A 19,889-nucleotide genomic window follows, 5' to 3' on the forward strand; every position below is an offset into this window, starting at 1 on the left:
GTTCCACAGTATTAGACAATAGTTTATTATTCTATTTTTAACACTTTAATTGGTACTTCTTTCCTAGCACGGCCACACCGATGTTGATCGGGTCGGTCGCATTGATCGCATCGCATGCGACCAAATCACATGCGATGCGACCGACGCGATGGTTCCGATTTTTACATTGATTGAAATGTGAATAGGGTCCCTGGGACCCTATTTTACATTGGATTCAATGTAAAAGTCTCCCCAGACCCCAATTTTAACCCCCTCAACGGCACCCCACGATTGACGGCAACCCGAAGCATGGCGAGCGTAGCGAGCCCGCGAGGGGCGGCGGTACGCGTCCTCCGACCTTTTCATACCCCTACTATCCACGTCGGTGTGGAGTTGAGAATATAAAGTGTGGCGAGCGCAGCGAGCCACCGAGCCCGAAGCTTGGGGACGCGTATAACTTCACAGGTATACGCGTCCCCTGGCGGGGCTCGCTACGCTCGCCATGCTTCGGGCTCGCTGCGCTCGCCACACTTTATATTCTCAACTCCACGCCGATGTGGATAGTAGGAGTATGAAAAGGTCGGAGGACGCGTACCGCCGCCCCTCGCGGCCTCGCCACGCTTCGGGTTGCCGTCAATCGTGGGGTGACGTTCACAATGGGGGGGGCATATACAATGAGAAATGGGCCATATTGGCCCTTTTCCCATTGTTAGCTATGTAAAATGTGCTTAATCGCATCCATCGCATCTTGTGCCATTATAATGGCACAAGACCGACGCGATGAACGCGATTACAATGTTAAAAATATTTTAACATTGAATCCTATGGGAAAACCGGGTGCATCGCGTCGGTCGCGTCATCGTGCCATGTTAATGCACCCGACCGACGCGATGGACCCGATTTTGCCTTTGCCGGCAAAATGGACCTGATTTCAAAGGAAATCGGGTCCATCGGGGGTAATCGTGTACCTTAAGTTAAGGTACACGATTACCCCCGATTGTGGCCGTGCTAGGAAACAAGTACCCTTTAATCAGCCAGGTACCCAATGCCCAGGGGTACCGGGGACAGCACCAGGCTTCAGGCCTAATATGAATCAATGCGAATGAATACACCATCGGGGTTTACAAAGCAGTCGGATTTGACTGCTTTGTAAATTATCCCCTGGAACACGAATTTGCATACGGCTAAAACAGCCGTATGCATTCGGATTCATTCGTATTAAAAATTAAGAATGAATACCTCCTTTGAGATTGATGGTCGCAAAGACCCGGATGGCGCCTCCGGGTGTTGGTGTACTTATTTTTGCTCTGGAGGGGTGATAACCGATTTATATATCTCTACACTTGAATATATATGAATACTTCTATGATTTTCCTCTATGTATTTGTTTTCCGATACGCCATAACTGATATATGCACCATATGTAACACCAATGTTGTAAGGTTTTATTTGTTTGTTTTTCCTATAAACCCAATAAAAATTACTCAATAAAAATAAATAAATAAAAAGAATACGAATATGCAAAATCATATTCATATTCTTAGTAAATTTCCCCCAAAGTGTCTCCATTCCACTCTTCTCCTGGAAAATTGTAAGCTTGCGAGCAGGGCCCTCCTACCTTTTGACTGTCTGTAAATACCCTGTTTGTTGTATCACTGTCTCCTTTTGTAAAGCGCAACGTAATCTGCTGCGCTATATAAGAAACTGTTAATAAATAAATAAAATAAGTCACTAATACCCCTTTCACATCGCACTTTTAAAACGGTAAATTGCCGTTTTTTTCCCTTTTTAAAACGTTTAAGCCTGCACTGTGAATGCACCACAGCCGATTTACCGTTTAAAGTTAACTGGCATTTCGAACCGTGTAAAAAGCAGAGTCCTACACGGTTCATTGCCGTTTTTTGTGCAATGTGAATGTGTACAATGCTATGCATTCACAGTGCAGGCTTAAACGTTTTAAAAAGGGGAAAAAAAACGGCAATTTACCGTTTTAAAAGTGCGATGTGAAAGGGGTATAAACCGGTATTTAAAACGGTAATCTGCGGCAATGTTAAGGCTCTGACCCGTTTTAATTACCGTTTTAAATACCGGTTTTTAAAACGTGTCGGCGATGTGAAAGTGGTGTAAAGAAGTAGGCAAGTATGTATTAAAAAGTAAACAATAACAATATATTCTTTTAGATGTTTGGTCTCAAGCTGTTTTTTAATTACACCTTACTCTAGCCTGACTAGCAGTTTGGATGGCAGATAATTTCAGTATTGTAACTGGTTCCGGTTTATAGATATTAAGGGGGGTATTCAATTGCTGGCGACCATCTCCCCACGGGGGAAATGGCAGCTTGGCCCTTGGTAAGAAATCTCTAGTTTTTTTTTGTAGCGGCAATCATTGATCAGCAGACCCTGGACCCAGGATCACCAGACCCAGGGCTACCTACGGGCTCAAGAAAGGAAAGTATCAGTATGTGTGGGCTTTGGATGTAATAAATCTTTATTTTTCATGGGTGCCAGTGTGTGTTTTTTTAAACTATTTCAGGGACACAGAGCAGGGCAAAGTGATAGTGACTACTGACATTTTCCTTTAACATTCCTTGTTTTGCTCTGTAAAGCATTTGTTTGCCCCTCTAGGGAGCACAGTATGTATCTGCCCACCAAGATTAATTAATAATTACAGACAAAGGAACCCCAAATTTTCATAGAACGACAGTGGGGGTGCAGTTCCCAACAGTCAAAGTTTAAGCAAAGTTTCAGGAGAAGGGAACGTACTGTTGAGGGGAACACACTAATGGTTACTTTAAAATGTAACTTATATTAATGACATCTTAATATTCCCTGTATTTCGAAATATCGGGAATATTAAGACGTCATTAATAAAAGTTAAATTTTAAAGTAACCATTAGTGCGTTCCCCTCAACAGTCCGTTCCCTTCTCCTGAAACTTTGTTTTGCTCTGTACCAAGATGTTTCTGGAATTATGTAGCATTATTACTGTATGCTCGTACTTATTTAACATCCACACAAAGGGATACGGTCACTAGGTCGATAATAGGAAGGTCAGCATGCATTGCATTGACCACTGGAGGTCAACATGCATCAAGGTTGACACACCTGAAAGTCGACATGGGGTTAGGTCGCCAGGGTCATTAGGTCGACACATGCATTAGGTGGACATGGGCTAGGTCGACAGTCAAAAGGTGGACATGGGGTTTTTCATGTTTTTTATCTGACATGTGCCGACAGACACAAGGGCATGGTGGGAGAATAAAATAGTGTGACGAGCATAGTGGGGCACCGTGCCCAAAGCATGGAGAGCACAGCGCGCCATGCAAGGGGGCGTGGTGCGCTTTTTTAGTGTCAATGTCGACTGTGTCGACATTTGGGATTAAAAAATTGTGAAAATGTCGACCTTTTGGCAGTCGAACTAGTCCATGTCGTCATAATGCATGTGTCGATCTAACCCCATGTCTACCTTCAGGTGTGTTGACCTTGATGCATGTCGACCTTTCCCTTGTTGACCCCATACCCCACACAAATAGGACATCTTTGCTGAAAGAAAATGTCCACAGTTTTGAAAAAAAATTCTATTCTAATTGGCAAGAAAATTACTTGCAAACATTGTTGTTCCTTTGTATGTTAGTTAGGCAGTTGTAGACTATAAAACAACTTTACAATAATGAATGTACAAATATGGACATTTTATCTACTAATTCAGTTGAGTACTTGAGTCACTAATTACAATAGATCTCATTAACCACAAAGATGCAAAACATTAGCCTTGACGTTCTCTATGTTGCACATTCCCCCTCCCTCCGTCCTGTCCTCCCTCCTCTCCTCCCATCTCTTGAGTTATGTGTCCCAGATGAGTTCCTCCAATGGGAGAGGAGCACTACTGTTTGGTGGCTGGGTGTTTGTCTTTGCCTGTAATTTGGGAGCTTGCTAGAGGGATTTGTGATTGGAAATGATCTGGCCATGGAGATGTCAAGCAGTCTGCATACACTGAGAACACACTGTCTCATTGAAGATCCACAATCTGGGAGACTGTACAAGAGAGGGAAGCTCCTGGGGAAGGTAAGATCATTTCATTCACATATATATGACAATTCCAGAAAAGATCATTTGCAACAAGTATATAACAGGGAAACATGTTTTATATAAGGAATCTGTTACCTGGACCCATAGAGGTCTGTCTTTAGTATACCACATGTGGTTATCCTGTCTGTACAGAATATTTCCCCGTACCACTTTGTATGAAAGTGTATCTTAAGATCTATTTCTAAAACATGGTCTTATTTTCGTTGTTTATTTATCACTTTACATGACATATGCTATTGTCGGTAAAACTACATTCCTCTGGACGGCCAGTTCAGTTAATGTGATTGCTAAAACATGATCGGTAGCTGTAAAATGTTAATTACAGTTTTGGAGGACCAGCTCAGCAGAGAATCAGGTTCTGCAATGAGTTAGTGGCTGCAATGAGATACCTTTGCCGTGTATCACTTGCTTGATGTCAGGTGAGTATATGTATATGCATATGCATGTGTCATTAGTGACAGCACTAATATTATTTCATGTCTTCCCAGGGTGCTTTTGGGAGGTGCTACAAGTGCACAGATGTGTCCAGCAGGCAGGTGTTTGCAGTGAAGATGATCTCTCACACAAGAAAATTTGCAATACAGCAAAGAGGAGGGGTGAGGACTAATGCTGGTTAGCCTTAACTACTTCCTGGCCATTTCAGCACGTCTCGTCGCTTATTATGTTATCTTCTTTAGAATCTGTGTCTTCATTGACACACATATGGTTGACATGGTCAAAACATAAACACAATCATTAGGTTGGCACATGAAAAGGTGGACATGAGTTTTGTAGGATTTTTTTTTTTATTTCATTTTTTTTTAAACTTTTTACTACTTTTCCATCAGACAGCCTCTTATTGGTAACGGTAAAGTGTGCCAAGTGCAGCAGAAGTGGCCAGAAGCATGGTGAGGGAAGCTAGCCATGCACTGGGGGTCCAGTGCTCAGGTGTCAACATTAACACCAAAACAACGTAAAAAAATTCAGGTTGACCTTTTCATATGTTGACCTTTTTCTTGAGCATGTCGACCTTTTGGGGTTGACCTACACCATAATTGCCTACCTGACCCTCTCCATGTGGGACAAAATGCTCTGTTCCTGATCTTCCCTGGTAATGTATGATTGCCATCACCTGTGGTGAATCACCTTTCTTATCAATTACCTAACTCCCCACAGGTGATGGCAATCCTACATTACCAGGGAAGTCCAGGAACAGAGCATTTTTTCCCTGAAGGAGAGGATCAGGTAGGCAAGTATGACCTACACAATGTCGACCTTGTAGACTACTTCCATCATCTTTATTGATTATTTATATATAATTGCATAAGACAGTGTCTACTGTAATGTCACTCATGTTGCAGTGTACACAATGCAAATATTTATGATATACTAAGTGAAGATATAGGGCGGGATGTATTAATATACATTGCCGACCTTCACCACGCCCCTGCCGCGATGCCATCACATATGTACTAACATATGTGGCTGGCATCGCGGTACGGTGACGGAGGCTCCCTGCGATACCTGTACTGTGATGTGCGGTGGGTCTCCATCTCCTCCCAGCCACCTACTGCTCGCCTGCAGCCAGGACAGCTCAGCGTGGCTGTCCCCAGCGCCTCCTCCTCCCCCCTGCAGCCAGAAGGACGTCAGGCTGCGTTGCTAGGGGGAGGAGGGGCCTACCTTCTGGAGTCCAGGTGGACCTGCAAGAAGGTAAGTTGGAGGGAGGGGGAGAGGGTGGTCGGCGAGGCGGCGAAAATAATACCCTACTATGCTGTATCATGGCGGCAGGCTTTTAATACATAGGAAAATGCGGTAAAACATTTTCCCCTTAGTACATCCCGCCCATAATATTCAGGTGGAGATTTATCAAATGTAATTCTCTCTGCAGATGTTATATCAGCCCCACCTGCAGTGCAGCATGGTTTTGTCCATGGGTCTTCAAACTGTGGCCCTCCAGATGTTGTGAAACTACAAATCCCAGCATGCCTTGCCACAGTTTTTGCAAACCAACCAGAATCACCCCCTTTATCTCTCTCCAGTTAATCTCTCTGTCTCCAAGCTTTGATAAATCTCCTCCATAGTATAATGACATGACATCTGCCTATGTAGGTGCTGCTGTTCCATAATTACATCTCTGTGTTTTGTAAACAGGTTGAAAAAGAGATTGAACTACACAGCCAGTTGAAACATAGAAACATTGTGAGGTTTTATCACTATTTTCAAGACCAGAAATATATGTACCTGGTACTGGAGTACTGTAGACATAAGGTTTGATACACTCCTCCTTCATAAATAGCTGTAAGAGATGATATCTGCTGCGGCCCCCGTTTTTTTTTTTTTTTTTTTTTTACTGCCGAACAGTCCCCAAACGGTTTCTATGAGGGCTGCAAATTGGCCAAATATCCCATATCTTGTCCAGGTAGCTAACACCATCTTTTGATAGTGTTGCCCTGTGTGCAGCAATAACGTTATCTTATGCTGCTTTCACATAGCCTAAATGTGTGAGACCCGGTATTTTGAAACAGTATTTAAAACGGTATATTACCGTTTTAAACCCCTTTCACACTGCACATAAATACCGGGTCTCAAGCAGGTTTGCAGTATGAAAGACAGCGTAGTGCATATGTAATGAGTATCTCATTACATAAGATCATATGTCATGAGTGGCGAATTACATATGCGCATATGTCATGAGTGGCGAATTACATATGCACTGCGCTCTCATAGCTACTGCCTGAGTCCTATATACCGGTTCAAAGCCGTTCACACTGCATAAAAAAAACGGCTCTGAACCGTGTAGGACTCTGCTTTTTACCCGTTTGCAAATACCGGTTATTTGTAACCGGTAAATGCAGACTGGTGCTTTCACACTGCAGCTCTAAACGGTTTAAAAGGTTAAAAAATCTGCAATATACCGGTTAAGAGCTGCGGTGTGAAAAGGGTATTAGAGTCCTTGTCCAATATGGCCTGCTGGAGCATACTGTAAGTAGAATGATGACTGCACAGGTTTATTACAAATTCAGGAACCTTAAAGTAAAGACTTTGCCAGTACAGCGATTCACCAAAGCTGTCTTGGCAAGTATATATATATATATTAATATACATCCAGAGAGTAATTGCTGATAAGTTGCTGATCATAGGTGGAAATTATTGAATGTTATATACAATCTTTGATACATCTTGCCCACGATCACATGGCATTATCTGTAGCTTAAGCTAGCTCATAGGGAGTCTATATATCAAGTCCTTGTTTTTACCTACAAAATCTTGGGGGAAGGGCAATTCCCTCATTATTTAGGTATCTGGGCAATTTAAAAAAAGCTTGATACAAATAACACTAAAAACTAGGGCCCTATTTATTAAGCTCCTAAAAACATAGGTCCTTATTCTGGTTCACTCGCAAAGGCAAATTCCTTCTCAAATGGATAAAACCATGTGCACTGCAGGTGGGGTAGATGTAACATGTGCAGAGAGAGTTAGATTTGGGTGAGTTATTTTGTTTCTTTGCAGAATACTGAATGCTTTATTTTCACACTGCAATATAGATCTCAGTATGAAGTAAAACCCCACCCAACTCTAATTCTCTCTGCACATGTTACATCTGCCCCCCCCCCCCCCTGCAGTGCACATGGTTTTGTCCATTTGAGAAGGAATTTGCCTTTGCAAATGACCCAGAATAAGGGCCATAGTTTTTAATAGGTTGTTCGTATTGGATGATGCCATCTTCAAGTGCATGTCACATGTGCATTATGAACATAGGTATTAGGGTGGCCAATCCCAGGATTGGGATCGGCGGGATCCCGGGATTTAGCCTAAAAAACGCTGGGACTTCGGGATTAGATGCACAGGCGCATATCTAATGCCGAGTGCTCAGACGCTACCCAGGAGTTCCTGATCCCCAGACTGACCATCACGCTGCGCAGGTCGGACTGCCCATACCCGCTCCAGAATCATCTCTCACCATTGAGTCCGGACCTGGCAGCGTCGGCCGCCCAACCTTCCATGTGGCTCTGCTGCTGCTACCGCCGCCGCCACCGCCACCCGCTCCTGTCTTCAGAATGTTTGCCCTGCTCCCGGCCGCAGGTGTAAGTACATGAATGTGTGGGGCGGCCGGAGCGGGGGGGACTGGGCTTCTTTGCAGCATGTTTTTTGGCCTAAACTGCTTAGGGAATCCCGGGATTGGGCATTTTTCGATCCCGATTCCCGGGATTGAAAAAGTGCCCCGGGATTGGCATCCCTAGTAGGTATAATATTCTGTTGACATGTAGTTCAAACATCCATAGTTCAAATGCGACTCTGAATATGCCACTGGGTAGCAGCAGTGGCATATTCCAGCATTGCAACTGATGACTCAAGCTGGGATTCAACATTGTGACAATTAATTCACATGTTCAACGGTTTATGTTCAGCTGAGTAAAGGTTTTTGTTCCAACCAGCACAATCTGACAATCAATCTGTACATGTATGGCCAGCTTTAGCATCAGTTTATGCAGGTGACCAACGGATTGGGTCTCAGAAACCAAGAAGTACTGTATGCATGGTAGATCCCTCCCAGATCATATTGTATATGTAAATCTATACATCTAATAAGAGAAGGACAATAGACACTCAGTGGCAAATCGTTTTTCTACCTCTCTTCCATGTCATGTTTTCAATGTTTATTGTAGAGATGTGTTGGTTTGGGTTTTACTCGGATCTTAACCCAAAAATGACCACAAGGCTCTGATTTATCCAGATTTTTCTTATTGATTATTCAAAACACATGACATCCAATAACCAATAAGTTCTTGTTTTGAGATCCGGATATATCCAGGCAACCATGAACCTTTTCATTTCTAGTTTATTGTTGACACTGATAAGCTTTTTTTTCTTCTCTTCTGCAGTCTCTTGCTCACATCTTAAGGGTTCGGAAACTTCTGACAGAGCCAGAGGTGCGGTACTACATGAAGCAGATATTACAAGGGGTACAGTTCTTACACCAGCAAGGCATTATCCACAGAGACCTGAAACTGAGTGAGTAACATAACCCACTATGAGGATACATTACTTGCTCAATATCACCTGTGGCCTCTCTCATAGGCCTTTATTCAGATCTGATTGCAGTACAAAAATGGGCAAAACCATGTGCACTGCAGGTGGGGCAGATGTAACATGTGCAGAGAGAGTTAGATTTGTGTGAGTTATTTTGTTTCTGTGCAGGGTAAATACTGGCTGCATTATTTTTACACTGCTATTTAGATTTCAGTTTCAACACACCCCACCCAAATTTAACTCTCTCTGCACATGTTACATCTGCCCCACCTGCAGTGCACATGGTTTTGCCCATTTTCCAAACAAATTTGTACTGCGATCAGATCTGAATAAGGGCCTTGGTGTGGGGGTGTCATTTACACTTCAGTCATGCTTGAATTTATTTTGTAAGCCAAAGCTTAAAGGTCACGTAGTGTCTCCCCAGAATATTCAGTCGCAGTCTGTCTCCAGAAATAGGCCATTCCACACACAGCCTCAGAAACCTGGCACTTCCTCACATACTTTGCATGTAATAAAACTCAGAAGTATTCCCATAATCCTCCTCTTTATACCTCTTAGTCTGTAGTATGGCATGTTGTTCCTTTACATAACACCGCCTCATTCATTAACAAACATATACAGCTCACATGCCTGGCGATCCCCAAATCCCTAATCGTACAATGTAATGTATGTAATTCTGGCAGATGTAGGTTATGACTTTCAGTATAATGCTACTTTATACATTACTACATTTTTGTTGAGTACAAAGGTAAAAATAAACACATTTGCAGCATATTTAGAATATTTTTGTTAACAGATTAGGACCAAGTTTACCTTTGTACTCCCTACTGTATGCCTAGAAAAACAAAACACAGCAGTAAGCATTATATATATATATATATATATATATATATATATATATATATATATATATATACAGAAAATAAGACCCTACATCCTGTATGTACAGCTACATGTTTGACATCAGGTCGGAGGTCTAGATCGCACGGGCTGCAGGTAAAATGTGTTGCATTGCCAGCGGATTGTATGTGATACATCATATGCAAAATGATGGCATACAGGGTATTGTATGCGGTCCTGTCACCCGGGTGGCTCAAGGGGATCGCGTGCGAATTTTCCCCTCGGAGACGTCGCAAAAGTGTATGACCACCTTTACAATAACCTCACCCACAAGAGCAGTTTCTAGCACTGCGTTACAAACACTAGCACTTTTATTCAGTATAGTTGTTACACACCTGGACAGCACACAACATAGATAGCGTAACGCTGGGGACCAATTGTCCCTCATTGGTTTTTCTTAAAGGGAGGGAAAATAACTTTCATGGTTGGGAAACTCTTTCAGAGGAGACGATAAAAGATAAAAGGATATACAAATGTAATAATACCATTAAAAAACAAGGGTAGACCTATTTGATTTTCTGAGAAACAGATTGTGTGGACTAGCCCAAAGCAGTGCTTTGTGAGACTATTATTTATTTCTTAACAGTTTCTTATATAGTGCAGCATATTCCGTTGCGCTTCACAAAAGGAGACTACAACACAATATCACAAAATATAGCTATAGCTTATACCTTCCACATACCTCCCAACTTCTGACATCCCCGAGGCAGGAAGTAGCTGCTGCGCGCCGAAAATTTCGGGGGGCGTGGCCTAATTCAGGGGGCTGCGGGAATAGACGAATAGACGCTGCGGGAATAGATGCTGTTTAGCAGCCGACAGGGGGGACTCCCAACAGCCCCCCCTCACCGCGGGACACTGCCGGCCGCGGGAGGGACAGCGGGACAGGCCCTGATAATCGGGACTGTCCCGCTGTAATCGGGACTGTTGGGAGGTATGCTTCCATAAAGATTCACTAGCTCAGAATAAAGAGTTTCTGTCTCTGAAATCTGTAAACATTGTCCAGGTCCTGGCCAGGAGCTGCTTATGTACATTTCCCTATGACCTAATTATGGATCAGTAAGGAGCACTCAGGCACCCTCTCTGGCACCAGTCTCCTTATCAGTGTCGTGTCCTGTCCAGTTTGTTTCACACTGACTTATCTCCGTCCTTACCCGCTGCTGCCCTCTCTTGACATTACCTACTGCTTATAAAATATTCTAGAATGAGCTGCGAGAAGAAGAGATGATTACTTAGTCATAAAAGATTTATTCCTATGTATATTGGGTTATGAATGTCCTATAAATACAGTCATGTGCTATACATTTACATGCAGCGACAACAGTGGTAGGAGAAGTGACATAGCTTCCAAACACATCTGCTGTTTTTAATTATTTTGTTTTTCTTAAGTGTCTACAAGAGCCTTCTTCTATTTTTGGGCATTTCATAGTTTATTCATCTAAGCTAAAGATCTCCTAATGTGAGCATGCCTTTTTAAGGATACATGTTCTGTTTAAATAGCCCATTTCATTGTACTAGTTCATGCACAATAAGCCTATTAAATGGTTTTATGTAGTCTTGATTCAATTAGTCAGGACGTAAGTGGAAATGACCAGACGATACACAGATCTTGCTCATGTAAGGGCATATCGGTAGATTTGGTTAAACGTTATTAATGACACACAATGTCGGTGATAGTGTCACTTTAAATAACATATACTGATGTAATATACTAGGAATAAACCTCTTTCTGCTAAACCCTCGTACCCTGCCAGTGACCCCTCCACCCCTTTGTGCTCTCATCCAGACAGGTCACAAATTCTACTAGTTACAAATATAACACTCAGACACCGTTACTTAGCATGGCTGTTTCTGGCAGGAGCTTCAGAAGGGGACATGTGGCATCTATTCTAGTGATGTCCAATTCCTCAGTCTGCAGAGCAAGCTCAAGGAGTAGCTTCTGGTTAGCTATCTGTCACTGTGTGCTCACATATACATGTACAGACATGCAAGCACCAATACATTCCTGGGTATGGGTCGATATGAAAAAGGTCAACATGAGCTTTTTTTTTGGTGTCTATATCGACACCTCGCATGGGTCGCCATGCTTCTTGCACTGTTATAGTTCCCTTCCAATGCCAATGGGATGGTAAAGTAAAAATAAGTCCTTTTTGGGGGGAAAAATAGCGAAAACTCATGTCGATCTTTTTAAATGCCGACCTTTTTTTCCACATCACAGAAGCCTTCAGAAATGTAGGAGATGAGCCAGGCAGAGGCAGAACTCCGGGAGGCAATGGAGTCATCTGCTGCCGGGCTCCTGCTCCCAAGGGGGCACCTTCCCCCCACTGTGAGTTTGAATCAGTTAATTGAAAGCCGTTGATATCGCTTCTGTTGCTGACTCCCCCTCCTAGCAGGACCATAGATGTCATACTCTTTATTCTAAACATAATATCCATAACATACATACATGCATACATATATTTATATAAGATGGTGTGTGTGTGTTGGGGGGGGGGGCACCAATATTTATCTTGCCTGGGACGAACATACGCCACTAGAGCCAGGTACGGCAAAGCTCAATGCAGCAAAGGTTGTTTAGGAAAAGGAGGAGGTCATCAGTTCTTCTGTGCTAGGAATTGGCATTAAATGTGGCACTTAAGGTCCACTGGGGAAAGCAGTAATATTGACCCTTAGCTAACCATTAGAGAGAGCATGGGCTGGGCCCCTCATTAAATAAATTCTGCTAGTGCATACATATTAACCCTTCATACCTCCTCCTTTGACTGTGCCGGCAGCGGGACCCCTCGCACGCCCGGGGGCCTGGCCTAGCAATACATTGTTGTGGCCTATTTCTGTGAGGCCACACCCCCCTTCTCTGAGCTGCTAGCTATGTCCCCAGCCCCACAGGCTGCAGAATATTCGGTACTTGTTTCCTAGCATGGCGCCCATCTTGGGTCATCGCATACCTTAACTTAAGGTACGCGATGGACCCGATTTTCTGTCTAATTTGATACTTTATTGCCGGCAATGAGAAAATCGCGTCCATCGCATGCCATTATAATGGCATGCGATGCGACCGACGCGATCAACGCGATTTTACATAGGGTACAATGATAAATGGCCTAATGGACCCGATTTTTTTATTGTATACCCACCCTTATGGGTAATTTATATGTGAAATGCCCCCCCATTGTTAACGCCACCCCGCTATTGACGGCAACTCGAAGTGTGGAGAGTGCAGCGAGCCAGCAAGGGGCGGCGGTACGCGTCCTACGACCTTTTCATCGCATCCTACGACCTTTTCTTACCCCCACTATCCACATCGACACGTAATACCTGTGAAGTAATGCGCGGGCGCTCGCCACGCTTCGGGCTCGGTTGCTCGCTGCGCTCGCCACACTTTATAAAATCAACTCCACGCTCTATTCTCAACTCCACGCCAACGTGGATGGTGGGGGTATAAAAAAGGTCGGAGGACGCATATCGCCGCCCCTCGCGAGCTCGCTGCGCTCGCCACGCTTCGGGTTGGCATCAATAGTGGGGTGGCGTTAACAATGGGGGGGCATTTGACCCATGCGGGGGGGGGGGGTATGCAATGAAAATAAGGGGTCTAGGGCAATTTTCCCTCTAATTTTACGAAGGCTGTGTGCGGCTAAAGATTTTGGCTGTGCAACTTTGGAAGGAAATTTTAATTTTTGTGCGTCACTTATATATTACTGGAAAATGACGTTCAGCATTTGTGTTAACTTTACTTCAAAATGATATTAAACATTTAAACATTCAAAACACAGCACACAATGTAGTTAATGGGTGAAACACATTTAATTGAGTCCACAACTGCAAAAAGGGACCACTGCTGCTTTGTGCGCTCTATTGTAATGTCTGTGCGCATGCTCGTCGAGGTGTGTGCGCGCGCACACGCGCACAGCTTAGAGGGAACACTGGTCTAGGGTGTATTTTAAATTGGGTCTCAGGGACCATTTTACATTGATTCCAATGTAAAAATCGCGTCCATCGCATGCGATTTGGTTGCATGCGTTGCGATCGACGCGATTTTTAGGGTCCCGATTTCTGCAATTAAAATCGCTGGCGCTGTGCTAGGAAAGTACGGAATATTCTGCTATTCTGCAGCCTGTGGGGCTGGGGGGCTACTGACAGGGGGTAACAGGAGGAACTCCTAATTGCCCCCGCCCCCCATGCCGCGGGACATTATAGGCCACGGGAGGGATGTGGGAAAGTCACAAAAAAATGGGACATTACTGCAAATAGCGGGACAGTTGGGAGGTATGGCCATTTGCAGTCCAACATTTTTTTTTTTTTGCAATTCAAAAAGTCTGGTTTAAATGTTTAAATTAATTGTAATTTTTTATTTCTTTTTTTATTCACAAATGGTCTACGTTGAATGTTGAACGATGTTAATGTTCTTATTTTAAAGTTGCTCACCATTGTATCTGCTACTAGCGCTAGGGCTGTTGAGCCTGACTAGACGTTGGACCTGAAAAGGTTAATAATGGCAATGTAGAAAATTGTAGGAAATTCACCATAGCCTGGTGCAGTATAAAGTAACATATGTATTATGTATAATTCAAGTGTACAGTCTGCAACCTGATCTCTAGCAGATGAGGTGGGCCCCCCAGGCAGTTGGACCCAACAGGAGTTTCACCTGTGGGCCATTCCAACCCTGCTAGAAGGAGAGCTGTGTGAGGAGGGAATATTCTGTTGTAGGAGGAGAGCTTTGTGAGCAGGGAATCTTCTGTGCTATGAGGAGAGCTGTGTGAGTAGGGAATCTTCTGTGCTAGGACTTGGGAGGAGAGCTGTATGAGCAGGGACTCTTCTGTGCTAGGAGAGCTGTGTAAGCAGCGAATCTTCTGTGATAGGAGAGCTGTGTAAGCAGCGAATCTTCTGTGCTAGGGGGAGAGCTGTGTGAAGGGTAATTTTTTGTACTAAGGGGAGATTTGTGTTAGAGGCATATTATGCAATTGACGGAGATTTGTGCTAGGAGAATCTTTGTGTGAGGATGAAGATCCGTGTGAGGGGAACAGCTGAGTATTTGTTTTTCCGGTACTTGTGTACAATCACGGCTCCCACGATGTCCATCGCATAGCAAAAAAAATCGCATGCGATTTTTAACAGAAATGCATCCAAATGCATTGAAAAAATGTCATTTTTGAGGCTGTACCACCCCCACTATCAACGCGAACCCGAACCCCCACTATCCACGTTGGCGTGGAGTTGAGAATAGAAAGTGTGGCGAGCCCGAAGCGTGGCGAGCGGACACGGATACCTTCACAGGTATACGCGTCCCCTCGCGGGCTTCACAGGTGTCCGCGGCCGGTCGCGGGGCTCGCTGCGCTCGCCACGCTTCGGGCTCGCCACGCTTTCTATTCTCAACTCCACGCCAACGTGGATAGTGGGGGTATGAAAAGGTCGTAGGGCGCGTAACGCCGCCCCTCGCATATGGCATGCGATGGCATGCGATGGGAGCCGTGAAAGTACACAAGTACCGTTTTTCCATATCATTATAATTACCCCTCCTGTGACAGCCAGTGCTGCAGACAGAAATCTGAGGTAAAATGGTGCAGAGGCCATTTTCCCAGTGATTAGAGCATGCGCAGTAGAGTCGTCCCTGGGAACAAGGCACGGATACCATGATGCCAGAGATTGCACAAGCTCAGTAGACTCTAAAACACAGCCAGTGTCTACAGTGCTGTTAGAGAGTAGGGGGCCTTCATGGACACTCTATATGGACCCTCTATATCAGGGGTGGCCAAACCGGTCCTCGAGATCTACCAACGGTCCTTGTTTTCCAGATCACCTAGCTGGTGCACAGCTGTAGTCAATACTAACGGTCACATTTTCAAACTTGCTGCATTCATTCCTACTATAGAGCCACAGGTTGCCTGGAAAACATGCACCGTTGGTAGATCTTGAGGACAGGTTTGGCCACCCCTGCTCTATATGGACCCTCTCTTGAACCACCCCTGATGTGAGGTCTTAATCTAGCACTGACTTTAGTGATTTCTGAGGGTTGAAAATATAGTGAATGGCGATTCAGGTGATTGTTAACAAAATCTGGTCATGTACTTTTGAAGTAGAATGTTTCTAGTGAATTGACTGACTGCATTCACCATAATCCCTTACATTTAGCTGTATCTGCTAAATGCCAGAGTAGCTTAGTTTAATATACTGTAGAGGCTGCTGTTTGACAGCACAATCTCATGCATGCATAAGGTGGCCATACATCTACAGATCAATTGTCAGATTGGGCTGGTTGGAACAAAAACCTGGTAATATCTGAATGATAGTTTTTCGCAGTTTTCCAGCAATTCAAAGCAAATGGTCAACTGTCATTTGCTCTCATCCATTAGCAGGATTTTGTTCCAATCATCCCAATCTGACAATCAATCTGTAGATGTATGGCCACCTTTAGACAGTGAAATGTTACTGCATGCACTGACCACAACTGAGGTGCCCAATTCCAGTATTCAGCATTTACAGTTCATTATGTCATTGTAGGTAATTTTTTCATTGCCAAGAACATGGTTGTAAAAATTGGGGACCTGGGATTGGCAACAACGGTGGAGCAGTGTGAAAAAATCCCAGGGTAAGCACACCGTTCATGTTATTTACCTGCTGAAGCATGCTTGTGAATTTCAGCATCCTCTGACAGATGTGTTTTTCACCCCAGAGTCATATGTGGCACTCCAAACTACCTATCTCCAGAAGTTCTGGCCAAGGATGGTCACTCTTTCAAATCAGACATCTGGGCTCTTGGATGCATAATGTAAGAGATGCATGATAAAGTACTGAGATTTCTATGTCCTTTCCCTTTGCAATAAATGTCAAGGAAGCAACATAGCATTAAACATGCGTGACATAGCCAGCATGATAATACCATTAGCATAGCAGGTTCTGCAAATGCCAGGAGAATAATCCAAGTATTTCGATTATTCTGTTATTCTCTGGCAGCTCTTCAGACTGTTTAGAGAGCCTACTATTTATGTATACAGATTTGAAAACGGCAGCCTGTCCTTTATCATGTGCCACCATAAGCCAGCCAAAGGCGAGCAATTGTTTATTAAGGTACAGATCTATCAAAGTAATCGTGTAGAGCGATAAAATACCAACCAATCAGCTGCTGCCATTTTTTTCAACAAACACATCAGGTAAAATGCTAGAAGTTCTTAATTTCCTTTTTTTCTCTCCAGGCTTTGATAAATCTCCCCCTAAGTCATATGCAGGTTCAGCTTCTGGTCTTTGGTTGCTTATACATCAAAACCACATAAGATGAGTTAAGGAAGGAAGAAGAGTTTAGGACGGATACAGGGAATCTTTTTAGATGTCTGTGCAGATTTTGATATGTCCTATTTAGTAGAAGTGCATAACTCTGTCTCATGCACTGATATGAATCCCTTGAAGTACTGTAATATTCCCTTCCATTCTTCCTTATGGATGGCAGATTCATTGCCTAAGCTCCCAAAGACAACAGAGAGGTCAGACATAGGGCAGTATTCAATGAGAAAAATTCTCCGTGTTTTATGGAGAATTTGTGCTTTGTTCGCCTTGGACGGAGCATTTTGCTCTCCAAAAGCGAGCAACCCTATTCAATGTGAAATATTCTCCGTCTTTCTAAGTGATTTTCTCCGTCTCTCTCCGTGTAGAAATTCTCCATCTTTTTTAAACTAAAAGGTTTTTTTTTTTTTATTTTGGTGTCAAAAAATCAGTTTTTTTTTTCTGTGAATGGGGCATGTTATTTTTATTCATGTGCTTATAGCACATGAATATATATTTAATTTAAAAAAATATATTTTTTTAAATTTTTTTTTTTTTTTTTTACACAGTGCAGCCAGCAGGGGGCCGGAGCGCTCGAGCAGCTCATTAGATATTCATATATTCACTGCACCTGATCGTTAATATGCACGATCGGGTGCAGTGAATACTGGGTCCCCCGCTGGCTATAGGGGGGGGGCAGCCTGTGCTGCCTGGGTCCAGGGGAGCCCCCCTACCCTCCACATTCCTCTGGAGCAGCCAGGGAGACTTTAATCTCTCTGGCTGCTTCCATCCCCCGGCTCCCTGAAAGCTCCCTGCCGCGGACGCTCGTCCGCTGCAGGGGTTAAGACTCGCCGCGAGTGGCGGCGAGCATCAGCCACATTGAATAGTGGGAGCAGGAGGCTCCAGAACACGGAGAATCTCCGCTAAAACACGGAGAGTGCATGGAGAGCGAAATAAAACGCTCTCCATGCACGGAGAACTTTCTCATTGAATACTGCCCATAGGAGGAGATAGATCAAACCTTCTAAACAGGACAGGTGAGAAGTTACACATATCAGCCAATCAGATTTCATACAATGTAATAGATACAATTTATCTAGAATCTGATTGGTTAAAAGGCATAATTTCTCCACGTATCTTCATTATCTTTTAGCAGATGTGCGGGATGCCAGCCTAACTAGGAAGTTTTTTTTTTTAAAGGGGCACTAATGTAAATTTACTGTTAAGCTTGTTTTGTATATTGAGCTGTAAAAACAATGGTAAAGCATTTGAGTCCTATTGGGAGAAAAGTGCTATATAAATATTATTATTATTATTAATAAATAGCAAAACCATGCCTTGTAAATGACTGCCCCTTTAAAATAAAACGTCCCACACAGCCGCTGAACTCCAATGGTATGACATCCGGCCCATAATCTAGCAAATCATTTTTGGGGATGTGCCATCAACAGTAAGGCCCCCATACACTACGCCGACTTGTCCTAAGGACAAGTCTGCGTAATGTCGGCCCCGACTTCCACTGAGCTCCCCCGGCAGCTCCTGATATGATTTGGCACTTGATGTGCCATTTTTTTACATGTGCTAAATCGGATCAATTTATCACATGTAAATCCGGGGGAGCTGCGGGAGAGCAGGGTCTGGGGGGAGATGCAGGCGGGGGGGCATCAGGGTCTGTCTGGGGGGAGCGGGGACCGGAGAGCAGGGTCCGGACCATGTGTGATGCAGAGGGGATAGTCAGCTAGTGGCAAAAGAGGTGGTGGGGAGCGGGGTCCGGTCCAGCTGCAGGAGGGGTAGTGGGCTGGCTGGTGGACTGGAGAGGTAGCGGCAAGCGGGGAGCAGGGAGCGCACGGCACAGAACAGAGTCCGGGTAGCGGCAAGCGGGAGAATAGGAAACATCCTATTCAAAAGACTGGGCGACCGCTGATTGGCCGAGAGCTCAGCCAATCAACGACCGTCCTGCCCGCCCAGTCTTTTGAATAGGATGTTTCCTATTCTCCCGCTCGCCACTACCCGGACTCTGTTATGTGCCGTGCGCCAGTGACGTGCGGTGAGGTTAGTGACTGGTGAGGCACAGGCTAGTTTCAGATCCAGAGTTACCCACGTACACATACAGTATAGACCGGATAGGTTTACCATTTAATTAAACAATAACATACATTTCCCTGCATCTCCACAGGATTTACAGCAAAGAAGTACTAACAACATGTTGTCAGTGGTGAGAGCCACACACCCTGGTGGTATAGGGAGGGTTGAGTATAAGAAAAAAAAAATCTTGCTAAAAGCACTACTGGGGACATCTGTAACAGCACTACTGAGGACATGATATGTAACTGGCACTACTGGGGACATGATATGTAACTGGCCCTACTGAGGACATCTGTAACAGCACTACTGAGGACATGAAATGTAAATGGCACTACAGGGGACATCTGTAACAGCACTACTGAGGACATGATATGTAGCTGGCACTACTGGGGACATATGTAACAGCACTACTGAGGATATGATATGTAATAGACACTACTGGGGACATGATATGTAACTGGCACTAAATATGTGCAAGAAAATCATTGCTTGTCATTTAAATTCAGTGCCTGAAATTGCACACAAACTTTGTTTCATGTTTTGAAACCTTGTATTTGTTTTGTTGGCTTTAGATGTGAAT

The 19,889-nt window shown here is 44.0% G+C and overlaps 2 protein-coding genes across 2 annotated transcripts in view; one reads left to right on the forward strand and one right to left on the reverse strand.

The window, feature by feature from the left end:
* The window catches only part of LOC146074676 (CTD small phosphatase-like protein 3), a 75,418-nt gene extending 69,710 nt beyond the window's left edge, over positions 1-5,708 (reverse strand). Inside the window, exon 1 of the mRNA XM_083183074.1 lies at positions 5,570-5,708. The gene's annotated coding sequence lies outside the window, so the exon portion shown is untranslated. The remainder of the gene's footprint in view (positions 1-5,569) is intronic.
* The window catches only part of PLK5 (polo like kinase 5 (inactive)), a 37,925-nt gene continuing 21,556 nt past the window's right edge, over positions 3,521-19,889 (forward strand). Inside the window, exons 1-6 of the mRNA XM_083183051.1 lie at positions 3,521-4,042; positions 4,555-4,662; positions 6,197-6,313; positions 8,929-9,058; positions 16,469-16,556; positions 16,641-16,736. Of these exons, the coding sequence (XP_083039177.1) occupies positions 3,944-4,042; positions 4,555-4,662; positions 6,197-6,313; positions 8,929-9,058; positions 16,469-16,556; positions 16,641-16,736 (638 nt within the window). The 5' untranslated portion in view covers positions 3,521-3,943. The remainder of the gene's footprint in view (positions 4,043-4,554; positions 4,663-6,196; positions 6,314-8,928; positions 9,059-16,468; positions 16,557-16,640; positions 16,737-19,889) is intronic.

This window comes from Crinia signifera, chromosome 1, assembly GCF_055691185.1.
Source record: "Crinia signifera chromosome 1, ASM5569118v1, whole genome shotgun sequence".
NCBI classification, from domain to species: Eukaryota; Metazoa; Chordata; class Amphibia; order Anura; family Myobatrachidae; genus Crinia; species Crinia signifera.